Below are 26754 nucleotides of genomic sequence, written 5' to 3'. Positions count from 1 at the left end.
CCCCGGCGGAGCTGCAGCGCGGCGCCCGGTGCTCGGTTTGTAGGCAGTGTCATTAGCTGATTGTACTTTGGCGCTTACAATCACTAACTCCACTGCCATCAAAACAAGGCACGGCATCTCGCCGCCCGCAGCCCCGAGCAGCGCCGCCCGGGAGGCGGCGGGGTCGGCGGGTCGGCGGGTCCGCAGCCCCGCGCCGCTCCACAGGGCAGCCGGCTCCTTAGCCGCCCAGGAGGCAAGCAAGAAAGATGGCCCAGCCTCGGGCAGGGGAAACGAAATCCGGGCTGCGTGGCTTTGACTTTAAGATAGACATTTAACCTGCTTGGAGAAGCCCCCCACGTCAAAGGTGACTTGTGTGCTATGACTTACTGTGCCTCTGTTTTACCTTAGTAGGTATTCACCGCCAGCAACAAAAGTGAACCACACAGCGCACGGAGGCACCAACCTGAGACTGCAATTTTTTCCCCCCCACTGTGAGTCTAGTTACTAGGCAGTGTAGTTAGCTGATTGCTAATAGTACCAATCACTAACCACACGGCCAGGTAAAAAGATTGGGATTCAGCCAAGTGAACTGCCTACGCAAGGTCATCGTGTTTGGGGGAGCAGACTGTGGAATATGCTAATACTCTCCGTTGCCTATTGATTGGTTGCTCAACCAAAAAAAAAAAAAAAAAGTGTAGTTTCTAAATGTGCACTTACTTTGTATGTATTTTTTTTAACATGCCTTCAGGCCCTTAACCAAAATATTATTTAGATGTATTAGGGAATAGAATTTAATTTTTAGTTGGTTGATGTGTTATATTGACTTGTGATTATCAAACTATGAACAGCATCTATTATTTTGTGCATAATATTTTAAAAAATAAAAGTGTCATTAAGATATAAGTTGTAGGGAATTAACACGTGTCCATTTTCTTTTCCTCAGCTGACTTTATGATATTCCTGCTGCAGCAACTATATAATTTTTTTTTACCACTGAAATGATTAAATTTTTCCTAGATTAACAAAATGTCATGGGAAAGCTATTCACGTGCCCTTGTTAGTGCTTTATAAGGATACATTAATAAAATGTTTCATGGAGAAGTTCGGGCCACTGATCAAATACATCTCTTTTTTTTGGGGGGGGGGCTGGCAATATTTATAATTTTAGTAGTTAAATTTTGCATGTTTCCTAGATTAATCTGTAACAGGATAAAAGTTACAAAAGGCAAGCTCCATCCCTTTTAAGTCATAATGTATAACTGTTGCTGTCTAGGCAACTTTTGATAAAAATAATTAGTAAATGCAATTGCCATTTAAATCCTTGTTTCCTAAGGTTTGTCATAAAAAACAATTGGAGGAGAGGGGAGAATCATAAAAATTATACACACAGCTACCTATCTGCCCAGTGCAGGCCTCTAGTTCCCATAGGCCAAGGCTTTAGCAGCCCTATTGAATTCTCCAAAGCAGGCCTCTGGACTTTGACCACAGCGGTGGCTGAGCCTCCGCAATCTTGTCTGGAGCGAGGGAGCCAAAGAAATTAAGGTTTATTCAGGTATCTTGGTGGAGTAGGAGAAGACAGGGAAAGCCTGAGAATATTTAAGAGGCTTAAGTGTTCCCCACTGACTGACAGGACAGGAAGCATCCAAAAGTTTTGACTCTCCGAAGCCTGCGATCTCCAGTGTGGACTTGAGAAGGGCCCCAAGTGTGCTGGACCCCACCACCCACGGAGGAAACTGACGGCGCCGGCCCCACCCCCACCCCCCGCGGCCGTTAACAACTTCCCGGGGTAGGGACTAAGGGAGCTCCGGGAAGCGTCCTGGGTTGCCATGGAAACGGAACCCAGGGAAGGTCCTAGCAGCGGAAAGGAGTCCCTGGAAATCTGCCCCCCAGGATTACTAGTGTTTGCTGGCTGCTCGGAAAAGGATGCCAATTTAGCTAAGCAGTTCTGGCTCGGGGCGTCCATGTACCCCACGAACGAATCTCAGCTGGTGCTGACCAGAGGCAGCAGCCAGCGCCTGCCGGTGGCCAAGTCGTCTAGGAACGCAGAGCTTGGTGAGTGAAGTAGCCGCCTCCTGGCGGTCATTTCTCCTCCCCTGTGACCAACCTGGGGGATACCACATCCCCTTCCAGGAGAAGCTGCCCAGCCTTGTTCCAAAATAAGAATCTTTTAAATGTCTGAAAGATACACACAAATAGTAATAGGGACATGCAGATACATATACCAGTAGTCCCAGCACCTTTCCAACGATCCTTCCGCCCCCAAAGGGTCAGTGGCATTGTTATTACATCTTAAAACACATCTTCGGTGTCCCTTAAAGCATCTATTTGTCAAACAATATGAAATGACCCAAAGAAATATGTGCTAGCTAAAAAGGATATTAAAAATAGTCGTTTACATAAATAAGTTAAAACTTGAAAACCCTAGAGAAAGCTGAAGGCGAAATCAACCTTTGGAACCAAGTTCACTGACCAGTAAATCATAGTGTGAAAACTCTTATTACAACATATGTATAGGTATAGAAAATTCAAATACTTTTAATGTTGTGGTCTTTTCCAATGACTTCTCTTTTGTATTTTGTAGAGAAAAGGCGCAACCATCCTTTTTCCCTTGAGAATAACAGTAAGTACCAAGTTTGATGCCTTTCAACGTCAGCACCAGAAAATAGGTAACAAGTATAACAGTACAACTCTACATTTTGGCATAACTTTCTGAACTGCATACCTAAGACTTTGCCTCAGGGACCACACTGTTAAGAGGACAGTGCCTAAACTTCTAAACAGGTTGAATAGAAATGTAGAAACTGGACCCTGATCCTATAGATATGTTCTCTTTAAAGACTTTCTTATCCTGACTCAGGCTTACTAATCATCTGAAGAGATTAGAGGTTCCCTGCAGCCACAGCTATTAATTCAAATTCAGATTCCAGATTTATATATATATATATATATATATATATATATATATATATATATATATATTGAACTGGTTATATATATATACTGGTTATATATATAAACTGGTTATATATAAACGGGTTATAATTTGTACCTTCCTACTCTTTAACCTTTATCCAGTTTTATATCAATGTTATTTTAAAGTCATGATAGGATCATTTCTGATTGAATTTGACTCTATTTCCTCTAGAGGATAAAGATTTCATTGCTAAAGCCCTAAAGATTCAAGAATCTGAGGAGAAAGCCAAATTTCTCCAAAAGGTAGGCCAGTATTTCGTGTCATTTGATTTTAATTAAATTTCTAAATAATCCAAATTATTTTGATTTTACTAATTTATTTATTGGTGCTGCTAATATTTTTAATATATATATTTAAATTTACATATATTAAATATATATTTGCTTTTAAAATATATATTTAAATTTACATATATATTATTAATTTTTATTGGTGCATTGTATTTATAATTCATAATGGGGTAAAAAAAAACTTGTATAGACATAAATGCACACATCACCCAGCCAGCCCCCACCAAGTCCCCACCCCATTCCCTCCCCATCCCTCCCTCTCATGCTTGGCTCAGTGGCTGACTACTATATGAATAAGTACATCGTGTACTTTAAAGAGTTTCCTCTTTCCCCTCTCCCATCCCCACAGTTAGGTTGCCTTATTTGCTCCTCTATAGGATCTCCTTTTTAACCTGGAATTCCTCCTATGACCCATTTCTCCTTAGCTTTCACATATTAGGGAAAGCATCCATTTCTAACTTTTTGCGACTGACTAATCTCACTTAGCATAACGTCCTCCATTTCCACCCATTTCCCTGTAAATGCTACAATTGTGTTTTTTTATGGCTGAGTAAAATTCCACTGTGTACATATCCCCCAGTTTTGTAATCCATTCATCTGTTGATGGACATCTTGGCTGGTTCCATATATTGAATACAATTTAAGTATATACCTACTTGCTACTTCTGGCGTGTTATTGTAGAAAAACCCTTGTTAGAATTTTAACTGAAAATTAAGAATTGGCTATTCTCAGTCTCTACAAAATTTCAAGGACATATAGGAACAACAGAATGAGAGAGAAATGGGAAAGTAGCTTCACAGTTTTCAATAAAACCACAAGCCATATACAATGCTCTAAGAACAGAAATATTATAAGGACAGGAGAAAGAAAATAGAATTTATTGTCTTAGTAGGTCAAAACCAAATGAGCAGAGGAACAAGTCTCATCTAGATCTGTTTTAACTAAAGAATAAAATTAAACACTGGTATAATCCAATCAACTGAGTGCAATCTCTTTTTGGCAACTCCCCTCATTTGCTTTCTACGATGCCGGCATAGCATTTACCTCAGCAATTAATAATGTAATTTATAGCAGCATTTTTGTTTAGGCCATGGATAATTTTTATTCCTGTAACTGTTTCTGTACTGTAAAAGCAAAGATAGATTTTTTTTGGCCTGATGTCTTTCATCACTGCACATACTGGCAAACTCTAAAGGATGTATTGGGAATCCTACATAAATTATAGAACAATGCATTTGACTTTGCTGATCACAATTTACTTTGTGGACTACTGGTGATTCCTTCATACAAATTGGATGATGATTCAGCTTTTTCTTTTCTTTCTAGGATATTGTATGCTATACATTTATATCAGGAATTTATAGAGATTTTTAAAAGCCTAATTTTCAGGGAGTTAATCATTGAAAGGCAACTTCTCTGGTACTTGTAGAATTCGCTTTTTATTGTATTTTATTTTAGGAAGAAATTGGAAATGAAAATTTAAAGACAAGCTTGATTTTTATCAGCTTTGTCAAGATAATGACATGAATTACAGGTGGATGTAATACAAATGAATTATAGCATTAATAAGCTTAAAACTGAGCCAGGTGTTATGGTACCTGGCCTGTAATACTGGTGCTAGGGAGCATGGTACAGAAGGATCACAGGTTAAGGCAAGCCTCAGCAATTTAGTGGGACCCTCAGTAACTTAGCAAGACCCTGTTTCAAAACAGAAAATCAAAAGGGCCAGAAGTATAGCCAAGAGGTAGAATGTCCATGGGTTCAATTCCCAGTACCAAAAAAATAATCTTACAACTGATATTCTCACCTTGGCTCCTTCTATTAATTTATTAACTACTGAAATAATTCTGTAGATATTTACTGGGAGGAGCCTGCTACGTGCACATGTAGTGTATGGTGAAATGCGAGGATCAGATGTGGTCCCTGATCTCAAAGAGTACACGATCTGGCAGGGGAGACTGCTAATTTAGTTGATAGTTATGATATCTTATTATAATAGAGATATGTATGTGATACTCTAAGGACACACTGAAGAACATGTGACTCGGGCTCAAAGAATGAAGAGACCTTCGTAAAGGCACTGAGTTTCAAAGGACATGGAGTTCGTCAGAGAATATGCAAAGCAATCCTCTGAGATGTATCTCCAAATATGATTATGCTGCTCTTCTGTCTTTGTTTTTCCCATCATGGATTCCCATTCCTACACGATCAAGACCAAATTTCTCAACATGTTGGAGTTCCTTTCCAACCTGACTACATCTTCTGCCACTCTCCTCCTTCCCTCAGGCCCCTACACACACACACACACACACACACACACACACACACACATACACACTCTGTGCTCAGTTCTCAACCACTTAGGCCGAGGCACACTCTTTACTCCCACCCATACATACTATTGAAATGGTGAACAGATAAAATATATTTTTGCAATACCTAAATATGCACAATTTTTATACCTATGTATGCACAATATCTGCCAAATTGTACATTAACCAAGGGGAGTCCTGAAATGCAATGCAGAAGACAATTTTCTTTGCTAAGAGGAGGAGATAAGAGACCAAACAGTAAGCCAGCAGAAAAAAAAAAAGTAAATATAAACTAAATTCTGCTTTCTGAGTAGATAGAAAAAAAAATGGTTAGTACTGCTTTCCATTACAGCTTTCCATTTCAGGTAACAAAATACCTGAAATCATCAATTTAAAAAGAGGAAAGTTTTTTGGGGCTCACAGTTTTAGAGATTTCAGTCCATAGTCAGTTGGCTCCTTTAGGTCTGTGGGAGGAGCCCATGGTGAAGAAAGGGGCTTGCCTCTTGGCTGATTGCAAAAGAGAAAATGAGGAGCCGGGTATGGTGGTGCATGCTTGTAATCCCGGCATTTGAGAGGCTAAGACAGGAGGATTACAGTTTGTGGACAGCCTCAGCTACTTAGTGAGGCCCTTTGCAATTCAGTGAGATGAGACCCTGTTTCAAAATAAAGAATAAAAAATAGGGCTGGGGGTGTAGCTCAGAGGTAGAATGTCCTTAAGTTCCATCCCCAGTACCACAAAAGATAGACAGACAGACAGACAGATAGATGACCTAAAACCTCATAGTAGGCTCCTCCTCTTAAAGTTTCCACTACTTTCTAACAACACCCTGAGCTAGGGTCCAAGCCTTTAACATGTGAGCCTTTGGAGAACATTCCAAGTCAAAATTATAGTAAATGAAGAACAAAATTATATCATTTGCAAGAAGATGGAAAGCCCTGGAGAACATTATGTTAAGTGAGATCAGCCAAGCACAGAAGGAGAAGGTACATATGTTTCCTCTAATATGCCCAAACTAGGAATCACAAAGGATACCAGTGGGACTCCAGATCATGGAGGGGAAATACCAGCAAAGTTTGAATGGAAAGATAGGAGAGGAGGAAGGCTGATCTTGATTAATGAGGGTCTACATCTGAACATGTGTAAAATTATGAATAAGACATGGTTAACCTGGACAACCATTGGTGGGAGGGGGGAAGGGGAAATGGGGGCAGGGGGGAGAGGGCACCAAATATCATTTATTTAAATGTATACAATTTATGTTCAATAAAAAAATTTGTTTAAGAAAAATTATAGTAAATGCCATTGTGCAAAAGGGAACCAGAAGAATTCTACAATAATTGAATAATACTCTTCTAGATATCCTGAGATAGTATTATGACTTAGTATTCATAACAAAAAACAACTTACTAGCTTATAAACTAAGCTTAGCAGTTTATATTTGTCACCCATATTCTCCTTAAAATAGCCCCTCATGATTATTACCAGTTCCTAAAGCTGGCAAGTGGTGGAACCTAGATTCAGAACTCATGTTCTAAGCTCCCAAACCCATGCAATTAATCCCAACTAGATTGACTGCCTTTAAATGATTGCTGATCATGACATTGTTGCGGTGTGCTGCCAATCACTATAAAATTCAAAAAGTGTGAGAAACATCATTTCCAGTCTGTAAGACTTTAGCTGTTTCTTCATACTACTGTGCCCTTTCATATCTCTGCCGAAAGTGCTCTTCCCCGTTTATATTCTAGGCCTACCTCTGATGCCAGCATCTAGAAGGCCTTCCCAGAGATTACCTAGAGACTAACAGAATAAATAACCCCATTCTCTGAGCTCCCACGGCAAGCCACAGATCCTCTCTCATGGTACTTTTTACAGTCTCCAATCTGCATTGTAAGCAACTGTGTGTGTTTCTCTCTTTCCTGCTAGATTATGGGTACCAGAGTGTAGTGAACTTTAGATACAACCAGGTGAGTTTAGGAGCCTATCACTGCCAGTTATTATTTGAATAACTTTAAGCAACATATTTATCCCTTGAGATAGTCATCTTTCTTTATATAAAAGGAGAAATGATTTTAAAAACCTACCACAGAGAGCTGATGTAAGATACATAAAGCATGTGGCCATTGTTTGCCCTCAACAAATGCCCTCCATAAAAGCAGAGGTTGTGTCTTATTTTCTTAGCCCAGTGCCATGCTGGCTATTGAAGCCCAATATTTGTTGGATTGAATAAATCGATGTAGCATTGAACTTGAAGTGAAATAATTTCTACACAGTGACATTTCTATTTATCTCTTGGTACTGGGGATTGAACCCAGGGACTCATGCATATGAGGCACATACTGTACCACTGAGCTATAACCACAGCCCAAAATTATTTCATGGCATTTCAGTTTTGTTTGGTTTTTGCCACATAGGTCCATCTGGCAAATTTTTCTATGTTGATAATTTTTGCAATAATATTCCCAAAATCTGATCTGTTTGCACATTTCCTCTTTTCTCATTTTTGCTTTTCTCTAATGGATCTGGACATGATGGGAGGACATGTGATTTTCCTTCATTACTGAAACAGAAGCTGTTTTGATGCCACTGCTTTTCTAAGTCGGTAATACACTCTCTACATGCTGCCACTGCCATCCCATAATTTCTAACTTGATGGTACAGAATAAATGGAGGTGGAGGAGGGTACCCTTTTAACTAATAAAATATTTGAAATAATTCATTTAAGGGAATCTACACATTTTGAACATATGCATTGAATATGTATTGACAAATAAATTCTAGATATTATTTTCACCTTAAAGTGGAAAAAACATTTCTCATAAATTATCTTGAAAGTGTATTCATCTACTTTCTTTTTAAAATTAATGAAATCTAAAGATTTACTTTCCATCACTCCTGAAAATGCCTTTATAGTCTTCTTTCCACAACAGATATTGATTTTTTTAGTTGTTAAGAGTTTTTTAAACTTTAATGTTATTCTCCATTGTAGAATATTTTCCAGGTACACATTATAAGTGCTTTTGGTTAGTGGAAAAACGCTATTAATCACTACTATTTCTGTGATGGATATCCATGGCAGGAGATCAAAAACAATTGAGCTTGTCAAGATGAAATGGCTCACTATGTCCATAAAGGAAACTTTATAGCACTATACTGGACCATTATTCTTCCTTTGAGAGTTCTAAAGTAGTCTGGAATCATTATAATAAATGAATAGTCAGCTAATTCTTTGAAATCATAAAACTAATTTGCTTTTTAGTTTTGCCACCTTTAAGAAAGCTCTTTAGCTGATTATCTCTTTATGAAAAGAATTATGAATAATTCATTTGCTGGGAGAAGGAAGACGAGTTCAGAACAGTATTTTAAGGTGGGAGAAAGATTTGGAAACATCCATCTAGAATGAATGTTAACATAAGTGAATATAAACAAAGAGTTTTCACAAGAAAAATATAAACTCTGCAGAGTAACACCTCAGGTAGGCTTGCTCTTGGGCATGGGGTTTTAGTCTATTCTGTTACACATCCTCTACAACCAAAACTGACCACAAGATTTCCTCAAAACTATGCTATAGGAGCCGGGCGTGGTGGCGCACGCTTGTAATCCCAGCATTCGGGAGGCTGAGACTGGAGGATCATGGTTCACGGCCAGCCTCAGCTACTTAGTGAAGCCCTCTGCAACTTAGTGAGAACCTGTTTCAAAATAAAGAATAAAAAGGCCGGGCATGGTGGCGCACACTTGTAATCCCCGCGCTTGGGAGGTAGAGACAGGAGGATTGTGCTGGTTCAAAGCCAGCCTCGCTGGCTTAAGAGACCCTGTTTCCAAATAAAAATATAAAATAGGTCTGGGAGTGAAGCCCGGAGGTAGAAGGGTTTCCAGGAACCCCAGTACCACCAAAAAATAAAAATAAAGAATAAAAATAGGGCAGGGGGTATAGCTCAGAGGTCAAATCCCCCTGGGTTTCATCCCCAGACACACACACACACACACACACACACACACACACACACACACACACAAAGTATGCTATATGGCATTTCTTGAACCAAAAACAAGTCCGGTTGTGATGAAATTATTCATAGAAGAATCTTAAAGACTTCCCATATATGTATCTTTAGACACTGAGGTATAAAAATGGAAAGCTTTTTAACATTAGTATCCACTATCCTTATAAAAGCCAAAGCAAAGATGTAGGGAATTCTCTCCATGCCATTGCCAGGATGGTCTGATAGGAGAAATCCTCATCTGTGTCAAAATAATAGATCAAAATGATTGGCTTCCTAGACAAATCTAAATTCTCCCAGTAACAATGTTACCTGTCATTTTTGCTATCCTGACCTAAAATTTTTACAAATTTACAAATTTTACAAATATTTACAAATTTCTTTTCTCTCCCAGGTGTGGTGGCACACACGTATAATATCAGTACTTGAAAAGCTGAGACAGGAAGGAAAATTGCCATTTCAAGGCCAGTGCTCAGTAACTTAGTGAGACTCCATTTAAAAAATAAAAAGAGCCAGGCGTGGTGGCGCACGCCTGTAATCCCCGCGCTTGGGAGGCAGAGACAGGAGGATGGCGCAGGTTCGAAGCCAGCCACGCATGCTCACTTACGAGACCCTATTTCCAAAATGAAAATGTAAAAATAGGTCTTGGAGTATAGCCTGGAGGTAGAAGGGCTTCCAGGAACCCCAGTACCACCAAAAATAAATAAATAAAAAATAAAAATAAAAAAAATAAAAAGAGATGGGATGTAGCTCAGTGATAGAATATCCCTGGGATCATTCCCTAGGAACACACACATACACACACACATACACACACACACACACACACACACACACACACACACACCTTTATCCCCATAAAGTACCAATAGCAAGTGCTAGGTCCTCCTTCAGCAACAAAAGATAAGACTTGGTCACCTAAGTTCTTGTTGTTCCTTTTTCATCAAAGCAACCAACTGGAAGGATCATGCAAACAGACTGTACATTGATTTATCAAGCAAATACTTTGGTAGCAAATAATAAAATTCTATATAAATTTACACTTTTACATCATCTATAATACCACATTGTTTTTTAAAAAATTATTCAATCTTGGGGAACATTTTTAGGTTACTGATGAAATTCTTCCCTTAGTCTTCTTTGGTAACATCTAAAGTCCATGAAAACATACTTGGGAGAAGAATGACATTCAGGATCAAATAGCTGAACTCATTTGCCTCATACATACCCAAGGCCCAGAGCTTTATAGGGCCACTTCCCAAACATATAATGTTCTCTCTTTCCAAAGTGCTGTATACTTAATCTTCCAAAAACTTCACCAAAAAACAAAACAAAAACATTTCACACTCTAAGGTACTATTGGTCAAGGGCCCAAGTTAATTATCTACTTCTGTAACATAATTAAATGAAACTATTGGGAGGAAAATGAAGCAAAAAGGGTTTGTGTATTTTTCTTTTTTTTTTTCCCCCAGGTCTGGGGATGGAACCCAGGGGCATTTGACCTCTGAGCTACACCCCCTGCCCTATTTTTTTATTCTTTATTTTGAAACCGGGTCTCACTGAGTTGCAGAGGGCCTCACTAAGTAGCTGAGGCTGTCCACGAACCACGATCCTCCAGGTCTCAGCCTCCCGAATGCTGAGATTACAAGCGTGCGCCACCACGCCTGGCTTTTTTAATGATATTTTTTATAAATTTTTATTGGTGTATTGTAGTCATACATCTCAATGGGATAAAAAAAAACTTGTGGAGATATACATACACACATCACCCAGTCAGCCCCTACCCAGTCTCTAGAGCCTTCCCTCCCCCTCCCTCCTACCCAAGCTTGGCTTCCTGATTGACTTTGATATGTTTAAGTACATCATGTGCTTTAAAGAGTTTCCCTTATCCTCCCTCTTATCCCCTCAGATATGTCACCTTCATTGCTCCTCTACAGGGTCCCTTCTTCATTTAGAGTTCCTCCTGTTACCCATTTCTCCCTAATATTTTGCACATTAAGAAAAGCATCTGATTTCTTGGTTTTTTTTTGTGACATTTCACTGTAAATGCCATAATTTTGTTCTCCCTTATGGCTTGGCAAAATTCCATTATGTACACATTCCATAGTTTTGAAATCCATTCATCCATTGAAGGACATCTTGGCTGGTTCCACAGTTTGGCAATGGTGAACTGTGCAGCTATGAACATGGTTGCTCATGCATTAGTTTGGTAGTTTGTTTTTCATTCTTTTTGGTAGATACCCAAAGGTGGTATTGCTGGATCATATGGTAAGTTCATTTTCCTTCTTCTGAGGATCTTCTATACTGTTCTCCAAAGTGGTTGCACCAACTTGCAATCCCACCAACAATGTATTAAAGCTTCTATTTCTCCACACTTATTCCCACTTACTGAAAACCTGAAAGCCAGAAGGTGAGTAACTTTGACAAGATGATCCACTCACAACCAATTTTTTTTATTAGAGGTCACTAGGATCTGGAAATCTCCTGAGAGATTAGGTGAGGCAGAGGCAGCTTCTAGTGCTTCCTGGCCACACAGCTGAAGAAACCCACTGGCCCAACACACATCCCCCACTGAGGTCAAATAAAGCAATGCTCTGCCTTCCTGTTTCAACTTAGACTATAAACAAGTGTCCTTTTACTGTTGGGCCTGGGCTCAATGTTGAGAAATCAAACATATATTTTAAAACAAACACACTTAAAATAAGGTAATATGTTATTCTGATGAGGAAACGTAGCCAGAGGCTGGCAGTAGCAACGGTTCAGCATTCACTAATTCAGTGTTAGTGGCTACTTCCTAGAACATAGCCACCGCAGATAAGAATAATCAACTGTATTTCTAAAATTGGTTGAATCACAGTTTGATATGCAAAGGCTTTCGGCATCTGCCTCCTGCCATACCGCCTTAGCCTCATCTAAATACCACTTCCCTGTAATTGTGATTTATACTATAGCTGCTGTAATTCTAAGAACCCACCAAGGTGTTTTATACCTTTGAAAAAATGACTGTACAGTTTCTCCTGTCTGGAAATGCCTTTCTCCTGTTTCTTCCACTTAGCCAATATCTACTTGTACTTGAAAACAGCTGAGCAGTCACCACCTAGACTTTCCTAACTTCACATATTCTCCAAACTGAAATAAATCTTCCTTTCATTGTTTCCTTAGGGCCGTGCCCATCCCCTGTCATCCATTCCTGAAATATAGTATGGTGGTGTAGCCAGTGTATTTCTCCTATAGTTTCTAAGTTCTGTGAAGAGAAGGGCCATGGCTTTTTTTACTTTATAATTTATAATAAGGACCTGGCAAATAGTAGGTGATCTCCCAACTAACCAAATACATGCTTATGAATGAATATGTTGATGATCTAACGGCTGGACGAGGATTCCTCATGAGGGCCCAATTCCTTGAGCTAGATGTCATGAGCTCAAGGTACTCATATGAGGTACTCATTTAATAGGAGGACAGACCAGAATAGAACTAACCAAAACCCAGATGGCATAGGTAGTGAACAGACATGTAGACACTTGTGCAAAAAGGACATAGGAGCAACAGACACAAGTAGAAGTATGCTGTGGTCTATATGTCATAGTTAAAAGTCACATAGATGAGCAAAGCATTGTATGTTTTATGAAGGAAGAGATCCCAAAAAAAGCTAATAGACGCTTAAGGGTAAGTGCCAAGGTTTAATAGCATGAAGGGAAATCCCACCATGACAATGAGAATATAGCATCAGGAATGATAAGGTAGGCCCATCGTCCCAGAGTATCTGGAATACTACAAGGAACTGAAACTAAGAAGTAGACAAGGGAACAAAATAATATTCCATATATTAGAACTTTGATACAAAATAGAGGAAAAGAAAATGGATTATTCTTTATTTTTGAAACAGGGTTTCACTAAGTTGCAGAGGCCCTCACTAAGTAGCTGAGGTTAGCTGCAAACCTGCGACCCTCCTGTCTCAGCCTCCCAAATGCTGGGATTACAAGTGTGTACCACCATGCCTGGCTCTAAAACTTTGTTAGTAACATTTTATGGGGAAAGTGTATGTTCTCATTGAAATAGTAATTTGATAATTTATTAGAAAGCAAGTTATTTAGTCTAAAATTTGAACATTTTATTGTAAAGTATAGATTTTGAGAGCACCAAAACAACTGAAAACTCTTAAGGGAAAAAAAAAAAGATAGTTCTTAACTGTAGTTACATTGTTTTATTTAATATCTTTGAATGTGGGGTTTCTAACCATAAATATTCCTAATAGATAAAACAGGCATTGGTTGGGTATAGACACTAGCCTATATGTACTGAATTGGACATTGTCTGAGTTTCTCCCCAAACACTTGGTCACCCTCCTCTGCAATGCAAGGTCACAGACCCAAACTGGCCTTTATAGGCTGTTGGCTCCAAGCAACTGAAAACTCTGTTGGCTTGACAAGAGATGGAGGCAAGTGAGAGATCAAAGCCAAAGGCACAATTTTAAGCTCAGGCAAGAAGGGCTAAGCAAAGCCATGAACAGTAAGATGAATCATGGGACCAAAAGAAGATTTTGATTTGGAAGAACTGTGCAAGATTTATTCAACAGATTTTTTTTTTTTTGCAGTACTAGGGATTGAATCCAGGGGCATTCTATGCTATACCCCCAGCCCTATTTTTTATTCTTTATTTTGAAACAGGATCTCACAGAGTTACAAAGGGCCTCACTAAGTAGTAGCTGAGGCTGGCTGTAACTGTGATCCTCCTGTCTCAGCCTCCAGAGTGTTGGGATTACAAGCATGTGCCACCACTCCCAGGTTGGCATATATTTATATAGCACTTCTATGTACCCAGCATCTTTCTAGGCACTGGAGTACAACAATCCACAGCAACAAAAAACATGTTTTATAGTTTTGTTGATGTTGTTTCTGGCTTTTGTACAGGGGGGGGGGGTTGAAGCCAGGGGCATTCTGTTTCTGAGCTATACTCACAGCTCACAGCCCTTTTTGTATGTATGTATGTATGTATGTATGTATGTGTGTATGTATGTATTGTGGTACTAGAGATTGAACCCAGAACATTCTACCACATTGAACCCAGAACATTCTACCACAGTTACCTCCCCTTTGTTTTTTATTTTGAAACAGAGCCTCACTAAATTGCTGAGGCTGACCTTAAACCTGCAATCCTCCTGTCTCAGATTCCCAAATACTGGGATTATATCTGGCTAAAAAAAATTTTTTTTTTTTTTTGGTGGTACGGGGGTTCCTGGAAGTCCTTCTACCGCTGGACTACACTCCCAGACCTATTTTATATTTTTTTATTTGGAAACAGGGTCTCTTAAGCCAGCAAGGCTAGCTCCGAACCAGCACGATCCTCCTGTCTCTGCCTCCCAAGCGCGGAGATTACAAGCATGCGCCACCACGCCCGGCTAAAAACAAAATTTTTTTAAACATGTTTTAAAGACACAACCTTAGCCAGGCATGGTGGATCACACTTAAAATCCCAGTACTTGGGAGGCTGAAACAGGAGGATTGCAAGTAGCAAGACCAGCCTCATCAACTTAGCAAAACCTTTATGAACATAGAAAGACCCTGTTTCCAAATGTAAAATGAAAAAGGGCTGGGGTTGCAGCTCAGATGTAGAATGTTGCTGGGTTCAACCTCCAGTCCACACACACACACACAGACTTTGGGGCTACAGTATGTATAGCTCAATGGTAGTGCATTTGCTTAGCATGCACAAGGCCTTGAGTTCAATCCACAGCTTTTATTTATTTAAAAATAAATAAATAAGCCAGGCATGGTGGCTCATGCATGTAATCCCAGTACTTAGGAGGCTGAGACAGAAGGATTACAGGTTTGCGGCCAGCCTCAGCTACTTAGGCCCTCCACAACTTAGTGAGACTATATTACAAAATAAAGAATAAAAAATAGGGCTGGGGGTATAGCCCGGAGGTAGAATGCACCTGGGTTTCATCCCCAGTAATGCAAAAAATAAAAACTAAAAATAAGTAAATAAATAAACTTTGCTCTTATATGAAATGTCTAATTATACAGTCTAATTAGGAAGATAAATATTTATGGAAAACTTATACATGATGTTAGAACATTTAATAAGGTGGTGTTGATTCGATCACAGACACCAGGGAAGGTTTCCAAGGATTATAGTACCAAATTTTCTTGATAAAGATGATTTTGAAAAGAGATGGATCAAAAGTGGCCGAAATAGAAGTAGAGAAAACGGACTGGAGGCCACTGTAATCATCCACTCCATAACAGAATCCATGGTGCCATTCCCTGAAACCAGGAACATCAGATGAAGGCAAAGTATTGAAGATTAATGGGAAAGGGATTCAAAATTCAGTTTTAAATTTTACCAAGTTTGAGGTGCTTTGAGGACTAGCAAGTGGAGCTATCAAATAAGCCTGTGAGTGACTGGGGGAGAATGGCAGGGGGAAGTCTGGCAGGAATGTGTGAGCAGCATCCCCTGCCCCCTCCTTCTTAAGCCCTTGGGAGCAGGACAGGAAAGGCATATCTGAAAGATGAGATCAGTCCTATTCACCCATTCATCATATCTGTGTAACCATCACCATGATGAAAATCTTAGCCTCAGTAGTCTTTTGTTTGCTGAGGACAAGCTTTGAATCACAGAGTCACAGACTGAATCAACAGCATATAAGTCAATGATATAGTGAGAGATAGCTCTAATATATATATATATATATATATATATATATATATATAAAATTTAAATAATATATATGTAAATAATATATATTTATTTAATAGATATATATTAATATAATATATTTTATATATATAATATATAATATAATATATATTTTAATAATATATATTATTTAAAAATATAATGCTCTGTTATATGCTTATGCTCATGGGGGTTTTGTTTGTTTGTTTGCTTATTGTTGTTGTTTTCTTGCTTTTGTTTTCTGCCCTGGGAACTGAACCCAGAGGCACTCCACCACTGAGTTACATCCCCAGCCCTTTCCTTTTCTAGTGAGACAGAGCCTAGATAAGTTACCCTGACTGGCCTTGACTTGCCATTCTCCTGCCTCAACCTCCCAAGTAGCTGGGTTTGTGCACCATAGTGCCTAACATATTTTTCTTAATATTAAAGTTCAAATCTTAAGCCAGGTGTGGTGGTGCATGCCTTTAATCCCAGTACTTGGGAGGCTGAAATAGGAGAATCACAGGTTCAAGACCAGCCTCAGCTATTTAGGCTCTCCACAACTTAGTGAGACCCTGTTTCAAAATAAAGAATAAAAAAAATAAATAAATGGGGCTGGGAGTTTAGCTTGGAGACAGAATGCCTGTGGGTTCAATCTCCTAGTACCACAAAATAAATAATAAACAAACAGATAAGATTCAGATTTCACTTTTGACTGTTTAAGCACCTTTTAAAAGCAATATTAAAGCATTTTTCAAAATCACTGTGTGTGAACGTTTTAAAACAAGAGCTACCTTCTTCAGGCAATTATTATTTATGTTCTAATAAAATCTATATAACATAACCAAGAAGATATTTTAAAAGATCCAAGAGAAAAACACATTTTCTTTCTCCCTCATAATAAATTAATGTTTTATTGAAATCTGCATGTAAGAAAAATTGTATTGACTCCCTCCTTTTATGTAATGATGGATGTGTTTTTCTCATCTCAGTAAACTTAGTTTTCAAATAAAATTCTATCTGTCAGAACTTGGAACTGAGCCAGAATCAAGCAGTTTCCAGGAGGTATGGGAAGATGCTTTCATTTGCATCTTTTTCCTGCATGTAAGCATTCTTCCTGCCTCCGGTTAATAATCCTGTATCATCTTCCATCCTCTCCCATAGATTACTGCAGTTAGGTCTACCTTCTAAAATCAGATTTGTACAGGAGAACATTTTTGCACTGATTATTCAGCTTTCAATCTATCTTTTAAAGTTCATGGTAGATCATTTGAATTATGCTGATTCTACGGCTTATTACTAGAGTAAATGTGAATTTACTGCATGGCAATTGTAAAGTCTACGTAATAAATTTCAGTTATTCAGCTGGTCCCAAACCTGTGATCTCTTGTCTCAGCCTCCCAAGTATTGGAATTATAGGCATGCACCATCACACTTGGCTAATATATATCCTTTTATATTAAAAGTACGTGACAGGTCGGGCATGGTGGTGCACGCTTGTAATCCCAGCATCCGAGAGGCTGTAGAGGAGGATCCAGGTTCACAGACAGCCTCGGCTACTTAGTGAGGTCCTTCACAAATCAATGAGACCATGTTTCAAAATAAAGAATAAAAAATAGGGCTGGGGTATAGCTCAGAGTAGAATGCCCCTGGGTTCCATCCCTAGTACCACAAAGAAAAAAGTATATGCCAGTATAATTTGCCTATGGTGGCTTCTCAGAAGTTGCAGAAAATAACATAGTTTTGTTTATAGGAGACTTTAAGAACTAAACTTACCCACTTTTTAATTTCATTTTCTAAAGCTTTTCTTTGGCTTGGCTTAGCTAATAATTGTATATTAGATGGTACAATCATTTCATTCATACTTTATGAATCAGTCAATTAAACAAAACTCATTGCATATTATAGACAAGGTACTTCTGAGCTCTAAGGAATAGATGATTATGGTTTGAAAGAGACATGTGGCAACTAAGAAATAAAGTAGGGAGAAGATCAATACCATAACCAAGGTACAAAGTGCCATGTAATCACAGTATGGTAGCAATTAACTTCAGTTGAGTACATATGTAATGAAAAAGTTGGAAAAGAAACCAACATGAATAGCTACAATGAAAATATCCCAGGTTTTTATCATCAGACATTACTTTATTCAATCTATAACAAGTTGACAGGTATTGTGAAACTTAGATTTCAAAAATACTCCTAATATTTTGCCCTCAATAACCATGATAGATGCCTAAAATTTAAGTAAAAATTAGTCCTCTCTCAAAATAAATAAAATTTAAGACTTTGTAGGCTCATTAAAGGCAAGATGTATACAATTTGAACAGAATGATGCAATACCCATGGCCCTTCCTCTCCTGATACTGAAGTTTCTAGCTTCTTTTGCAGCTGAACCACCAGGACAGGGACAATTATCCCCAAAGAATTGCTTAGCAATGCAGCAGCTTGTAGGGCTTTGCACACCCTGTTTCCTCTGTCTCAAGAGCTTTCTTTCTTATCTTTTCTCTGCCATTATCTCGAAACTACTACTTCGAAGTCTAAGTGTGGACACCACCTCTGGAGCATCGTCTCTAAGTCCCCACCGCCAACCTTCACACATCCTAGTCTAAATGCAGGACACCTGATCTTTGGTCCTTTAATTGCATCCTACACTAACCTTATCACAAAACATTTGAAATTATTTACTTCTCTTTTTCTCCACAAGTCTGTAGTCACCTTGCAAACAGAAATTATCTCATTTAACAACTAGCACAGCAGTATTATACCATAGGTGCTTATTATGGGTCGAACTATGCCTCCCTCTGAGATGCAAATCAAAACTATGATGAGATACCATCTAACTCCAATCAGAGTGGCAAGCATAAAGAAATCAAATAACAACAAATGCTAACAAGGATGTGGGAAAAGAGGAACTCTTTTACACTGTTGGTGGGAGTGCAAACTAGTTCAACCACTATGGAGATAAGTGTGGAGATTCCTTAAAAAAACTGGGAATAGATCCACCATATGATCCGGCTCTACCACTTCTGGGTATTTTTCCAAAGGGGTTGAAATCAGAGAACTACAGTAACATATGCATACTCATGTTCATAGTAGCACAATTAATAATAGCCAAAATATGGAACCAACCTAGGCCTCCATCAACAGATGAATGGATTGCAAAAATATGGGAAATACAATGGAATTCTACCCAACAATAAAGAAGAAAATCATATCATTCGCAAGAAGATGGAAAGACCTGAGGAACATTATGTTAAGTGAGATCAGCCAAGCACAGAAAGAGAAGGGACATATGTTCTCTCTAATATGCCCAAACTAGGGAGTATTAGGAATTCCAGAGGGACTCCAGACAATGGAGGAGAAACCACAGCAAAGCTAGAATGGAAGGGTAGGAGAGGAAGAAGGCTGAGGTTGATTAATGAAGAAGCTACATCCGAATTTGTGTAAAAGTATGAATATAGCATGGTTAACCTGAGAGGGGGGAAGGAAAAATGGGGGGTCACCAAGCACAACCTGAATGTATGCCATTTTTAATATGTTCCACAGAAAAAGAAATAAATAAATGAAAAAAATAAAATAAGAATCCAGGAAATGTCTACGAAAGTTTTTGGCAAAAAATGATAAAAATATGCCTCCCTCCAAATAAAAAAATATATATTGAAGTCCTAACCCTCTGTACCTCATCAGATTATGAAGTGATTTGGAAATAGGGTTATAACAGGTTAAATTAGTTAAGATAAGGTCCTACTGAAGTGTGGCCCAACCTCCTGGGGTCAGTATGACTGGAGTCGCCATATGAAAGTGACCATGTGACAGCAGACACAAGAGAGAATGCCCCGTGGCAAGGAAGGCAGAGTTGGAACTATTTGAGCCAAGGAATGTGACAGCAAGCCATTAGAAACTAGAAAGAGGCACAGTCCCGTGGCTTTGAGAGGGAATGTGGCCCTGCCAACCCTCCAGAACTATGATCATAAGTATTGTCATTTTAAGCCACTCAATAGCTTGGAGTTTGCCATCACGTGGGCTGGGACCAAGTTTAGGTCACCATTTAATAGCTTGAGAAAGTTATTTAAGCTCATTCCACTTTAGTCTCCTCACCTGTAAAATGTAGTGACAGTAGTGCTATTATAAAATAATGTTGTGGTTTCTACACAATAATTGTCTACAAAAATAAGGGCATAATTGTCTACAAGTCTCTCTGAACTGTGGTTCATGTGTAAAGTCTTAATAAAAGTTACTATGGGTAGACAAACTCTCCACTTAGGATCAAACCCAAATTATTTCATAAAGCAGCATCCTCAGGACTAAAAACTGGATTGTGCTACAAATAAAGTATAAATCTATCATGGAAGAGATATTTTAAAGTTCTGTCAATGCCAGAAGAAAATAGAAGAATTACACCTTCCATGGGCTCAACCCTTTATTATTGAGTTCAAAGACTTACCCGCCTTTTTTTCACCCCTTTAAACAGGCCAAAAGGAGAGATGAGATTCTCCAACTCTTAAGAAAACAAAGAGCAGAAAGGATCTCGGTGAGAATGATAGCATTCAGATAAATTCATCTGAAGGGATGAACTGTGGCAAGTCTTAGATATTTTGGAAATTGACCTTTTAAATCTAGATGTCAGTAGTCCAAGCCCAGCTCTGTAGCGCACACCTGTTATCCCAGTACTTGGAAGGCTAAGACAGGAGGATTGCAGGTTCAAGGTCAGCCTCAGCAACTTAGCAAGGCACTCAGCAACTTAGTGAGACTTGTATTAATATATAAAATAGGGCTGGTGGGTATAACTCAGAGATAGAATGCCCCTGGGTTCATCCCCAGCACCCTCCAAAAAAAATCCTGATGACCATAGGCTACTGGAGAAGGTCAAGGTATAGACCTCAGGCAATTTGGTAATCCTTTTTTTTTTTTTTTTTTTTTTTTTTTTTGGTGGTACTGGGGTTCCTGGAAGCCTTCTACCTCCGGGCTACACTCCCAGACATGTGTGTGTGTGTGTGTGTGTGTGTGTGTGTGTGTGTGTGTGTGGTTGTTGTTTTTGTTTTTTGTTTTTTGTTGTTATTGAAACAGGGTCTCTTAAGCCAGCGCAGCTGGCTTCGAGCCTGTGCAATCCTCCTGTCTCCACCTCCCAAGCGCAGGGATTACAAGTGTGCACCACCACGCTGGGCTATTTGGCAATCCTTGATAGACCAACATATCTCCAGATTTTGTAGCTTCCCTAGCGTAAGAAATGGGGTGTTGTTATTAGAGTTTATTGTGCACCTATTATAAAGCTGTAGGATATTAACATAGGCTACTTCTATGCTAATTTTTATTTTACAATAATAGGTATTACCTAGGTCTTACAAAAATAAATGTTAAATGATGACAAACTTTGTTAAAAAAAAAAAAAGAAAGAATGACATACTACAAGTGTATAGGTGCACAATGACACTCCTGAAAAAACTTCCAATTTCCTAATTTGGAAAATTTCTTACCTCATCATTTTCAGATTTAAGAAGTTAGTCTTTATAAATTTTGTGATAATTTTTTTTTTTTTTTTTTTTGGTGGTACTGGGGGTGGAACCTAGAGGCTTTCTACCTCCGGGCTATACTCCCAGACCTTTTTTTATATTTTATTTGGAAACAGGGTCTCACTAAGTTGCCGAGAGCCTCACTAAGTAGCTGAGGCTGGCTTTGAACCCATGCAATCCTCCTGTCTCAGCCTCCCAAGCACAGGGATTACAAGTGTGCGCCACCACGCCCGGCTTAAATTTTGTGATAATTTTACCTTTGTTTTTTGGGGGAGGCCTGGGGATGGAACCCAGAGTCATTCGACCTCCTAGCTACATCCCCAGCCCTATTTTTTATTCTTTATTTTAAAACTGGGTTCCACTGAGTTGCAGAGGGCCTCACTAAGTAGCTGAAGCTGACCACAAACTGCAGTCCTCCTGTCTCAGCCTCCCAAATGCTGGGATTACAAGCGTGAGCCACCACGCCCAGTCTACATTTGTTTGTTTGTTTGTTTGTTTGTTTGTTTGTTTTTAAGCGAGTAAATTTTGGTCAGAGCAAGAAGTAACATTTTTCCTTTCTGGTTTTTGTTTTGTTTTGCTTTATTTCTAGAAAGAACTGATTTCCCGTCCTTATAGACCTAAGGCCAAAGAACACAAAGCAAAGTAAGTTTATTGGTGTAAAAAAATTTTCTTCTCACCTTTTTACTTACTGTCTAGAAAAGCACGTTTTTCTTCTTCTTACTTTCCCCCTACCATCAAATCTTCTAAAAACTCACCTCTCCATATTAAGTTTTTCTTATATTGAATAAACTTTATTCTTATAGAAGGAAGTACCACTTGTATATCTGTGGAATATGCGAGCATAAATAGATGCAAACTGGAGAGCAGGACACCTTGCTCTCTGCCCACACTTCATCCTGTCCTTCTCCACCTGGACCATTCACCTGCCATCACCCTCCCCGCCCCTACCCAGCCTGACACCATCATCTGTGGTATAGCAGCAGGTCCAGCTCTGGTCCTACCCGTGTTCTGAGGTTCCTAAAACTAAGTTCACGTAGCAAACAGCTTTAGCCTCTCAGTGATGAGTTAATAGCCTTATCCCTGAAATAATGTTTGAATTAAATGTGCTCTAGAAGAGTTTGAAGGAAATCAGCTTCACCAGCTAATATTAAAGTGCCCCTGACTTTTTTTTTTTAATCCCCATTTTTGTATTAGGACTGAAAACCACAGTGGCTTACTCAACATCAGTTTGACAGTTGTTGTTTTTTTTTTTTTTTTATTCAGGGGAAGAAATTAAAAAGCCATAGAATTTTGACTCTTATTAATACTGAGGCTGACTCCCATTACTGTTACCAAAGTAATATCCTTAAATAAGGATGAATATATCTATATTTCTTTTTAAAATGAAAAAATACTTAATCGCCTGGCTATAACATCTACATGATGCTTAAAAACTTAATTTCTTGCTTTTTATCTATTTATTTGGTGCTGGGGATTAAACCAGGAGCATTCTATCCCCAAGCTACACCCCCAGCCCTATTTTTTTTATTCTTTATTTTGAAACAGGGTCTCACTGAGTTGCAAAGGGCCTCACTAAGTAGCTGAGACTGTCCTCGAATCACAATCCTTCTGTCTCAGCCTCCCAAATGCTAGGATTACAAGCGTGCACCACCACACCCGGCTTGCTATTTATTTGTTTGTTTGTTTGTTTGTTTGTTTGTTTGTTTGTTTTCAGGTCTGGGGGTGGAACCCAAAGGTATTTGACCTCCGAGCTATACCCCCTGCCCAACTTTTTATTCTTTATCCTGAACAGAGTCTCACTGAGTTGCTGAGGGCCTCACTAAGTAGCTGAGGCTGTCCGTGAACCGCGATCCTCCGGTCTCAGCCTCCCAAATACTGAAATTAAAAGCATGCGCCACCACACCTGGCCCGGTTTGCTTTTTAGACAGATAGTTTGATTTACTTCTAAGGGTAGAGTCAAACAATCCTAATCAAAAAAATTTCATTAGCCAAGCATGGTAATGCACACCTGTAATCCTAGTACTTGGGAGGCTGAGACAGGAGAATCACAGGTTCCTGGCCAGCCTCAACAACTAAGTGAGACCCTGTTTCAAAATAAAAAATAAAATAGAGCTTGGGGGGTAGCTCAGAGGTAGGATACCCCTAGGTTCAATCCCCTGCACACACACAAAAAAAATTTACTTAACTGATTCAAATAATGGATAAAGACTGCTACTTAAATAACATTAAACAGATATGTTGAGTGCCTTAGATTTCTGTACTTTTTTTTTTTTTTTGGTGGTACTGGTGTTCTTGGAAACCCTTCTACCTCTAGGCTACACTCCCAGACACCTATTTTTTATATTTTTATTTGGAAACAGGATCACTTAAGCCAGCGAGGCTGGCTTCCAACCTGCACGATCATCCGTCTCCACCTCCCAAGCGCAGGGATTACAAGCGTGTGCTACCATGCCCAGCTCTGTACATATTTTTATAGAACATTCCTGCTGCTACCCATGTTGATCCACCTGAAAGTGAAACATTATTTATATAGATAACTAATATCTATTTAAAAATGTAATTGCTTAATTACTTAATCCCCTTTATAATTTATTAATTCTCTCCTCCATCCTGAAGCCTGAATTTCATTCCATTTTACAGTGACATCTTCCTCTGAACTTCTAGTTACTATCTATTCCACTCTTCTAGCATCTAATAATAACTATTCTGTGCCTGTATTTTATAATAACTTGAATCTACCTCTTAAAATATTTAACATTTCATACATTTTAGTCTTGTCTGTATTATAAGCTCCACGAGAAACTGGATCACCCAAAGTGCCTAGCACACTACCTAAATGTTGAAATTCAGAAAGCCTTTATAAAAAAAAAATTAGTTCACGAATATTATGTCACCAGGCATGGTAGGGCATCCTGTAATCCCAGTATTTGGGAAACTGAGACAGGAGGACCACAGGTTGGAGGCCAGACTCAGCAACGGAGGGAGACTACTAGCAACCTAGTGAGACCCTGTTTCAAAACAAAAAATAGCCGGGCGTGGTGGCGCATGCTTGTAATCCCCGCGCTTGGGAGGCTGAGACAGGAGGATCGCACGGGTTCGAAGCCAGCCTCAGCTACTTAGTGAGGCTCTTAGCAACTTAGTGAGACCCTGTTTCCAAATAAAATATAAAAAAGGTCTGGGAGTATAGCCCGGAGGTAGAACGCCTCTGGGTTCCACTCCCAGGACCACTAAATAAATAAATAAATAAATAAATAAATAAATAAATAGAGCTGAGGGTGTAGCTCGAAGGTAGACTGCCTCTGCAATCCCCAGTATCCCCCCACACACACAGAATGTCATGTCATTCAATTGAATATTAACTAATTTAGAATTTGATGGTTTTATACCATATATTGATTTATAAATAATTTTTAAATTTTGTAAAAGTATTTTGCAATTGTAAAATACTTTAACTTTGCCCTGTTACCCACCCCCCTCATCCTTTCCTTTCTGTCCAAAACTCCCCTACAAGATAGATGCAGTCTTACAATCCCTCCTTCAAGAGACCTTCCTAGGACAATCTGGGTCTTCTATCAGAAAGAAATAACTGGAAAATATAGTCCTAGTATGGTTTTAGTAGCAATATATTTATCTACTCCAGGAATGTTTGCATTTTAAAAAAGGGAAAACAAGAACTAAGGACTAAGGAACAAAGACTAAGCCAAAGAAAAAGGTTATCAGTGATGAAATTGCATGGGTTTACCTCTTGGGTGAGTAAAATATATTTAGGGCAGATTGTCTTCTCAGACCACACCCTTCAAATTACATTTGTTTGCAAAACCCAATGTATATTCAGAATCCACATCTGGGAATGTTTATTGAGGAAAGTTTCAAAGTTGTTTTCATGGTACATCATGTTCACGACAGAGCTCTGTGCATAGAAATATTTCGTATTACTACCAACAGGAAAGTGACATCAGACTCAGATAAAGAAGACCAAGAGGAAGTGAAGGCCTTGGACTGACTGCAATGATATGGATAGAGGACGGCCTGTATCTTCACACTGAAACAACCTGTGCTTACATCAGGATCATTAGGCTCACTGAAAACGTTTCTAACTTTGTCAAAGGAAGTAAAATATGAGGAAATAAAAGTTAAATGTGCACGCTTCTAGGAATTTTACCAGTTGTTAAATTCTTGTGTTAAAATAGACAATGAAATAAAAGTTAAGCATTAGTCTTGCATGAGTTTTACCAGTTACTACACATTTGTATCTATTTTTCTTATCCTATTCTACTGTGTTTGACATCCCATCATAATCATGCCTCATCTTACACATTCTCAAAATCCTATAAACTGTTTCTACTTGAACGGTGTTTTTAGAATTTCTATATTTGATCTATTTTATGAACATCAGATAAGCAAGAATTAGAGATATTATGTGCTCCAACTTATAGCTATTGGTAAAAGTAATAAGAAAATGGGAACAAAAAGGGGCATCTTGAAAACTCGAAAGTCTTTTTGCTTTAAGAAAAATTCCTTTTAGCCATTTGTTATCCTAGTTCTTGGGAGACTGAGACAGGAGGATCCCAGGTTTGAGGCCAGTCTCAACAATGTAATGAGACTTTGTCTCAAAATAAAAAATAAAGCCTAAGAGTATAGCTCAGAGATAGAATGCCACAAGGTTCAATCCCCAGTACAAAAAATCTTTTTCAAAATTTGATTTATTCATTTCTAGAACATATCTGAAATTAGAAATGTTTTGCTTCAGGTCCTGTGAGTAACTGGCTCAGCATGTCTGTTTTACACACAGGTAAGTAACTCCACTGCCAATGTACCTCACTTTCAAGGGTTATTTTCTTTAGTATATATTGGAAAAGAGATTTGTCCCTTCTGTAGTGTCCAAATGTCATCCCTGCTTAGGGCTATGCATTCTTCACATGTTCAGAGCTCTATTTAGAACCATCATTCACTTCACCAACAGCCTCCACCGAAGAGTCCTGGACATAACCTCTATAAGATGTAACTGGTACCCACAGCATACCATGCC

General features: G+C 38.8%; 1 protein-coding gene across 1 annotated transcript; it reads left to right on the top strand.

Annotated features, from left to right (window-relative positions):
• Window positions 1–1805: 1805 nt before the first annotated feature.
• Window positions 1806–25728, top strand: HOATZ (HOATZ cilia and flagella associated protein; the record flags this gene model as incomplete). Its single annotated transcript, XM_080720003.1, has 6 exons — window positions 1806–2031; window positions 2561–2599; window positions 3125–3195; window positions 20687–20746; window positions 22315–22367; window positions 25671–25728. 6 exons carry the CDS (start codon window positions 1806–1808, stop codon window positions 25726–25728), a joined length of 507 nt encoding a protein of 168 aa, XP_080576129.1.
• Between the last annotated feature and the right edge of the window lie 1026 nt (window positions 25729–26754).

The sequence above is a fragment of the Muscardinus avellanarius genome (assembly GCF_963383645.1).
Source record: "Muscardinus avellanarius genome assembly, chromosome: 1".
Classification (NCBI taxonomy): Eukaryota; Metazoa; Chordata; class Mammalia; order Rodentia; family Gliridae; genus Muscardinus; species Muscardinus avellanarius.
Note: the sequence above shows the minus strand (reverse complement) of the source record. Positions and strands in the feature narration are given on the sequence as shown.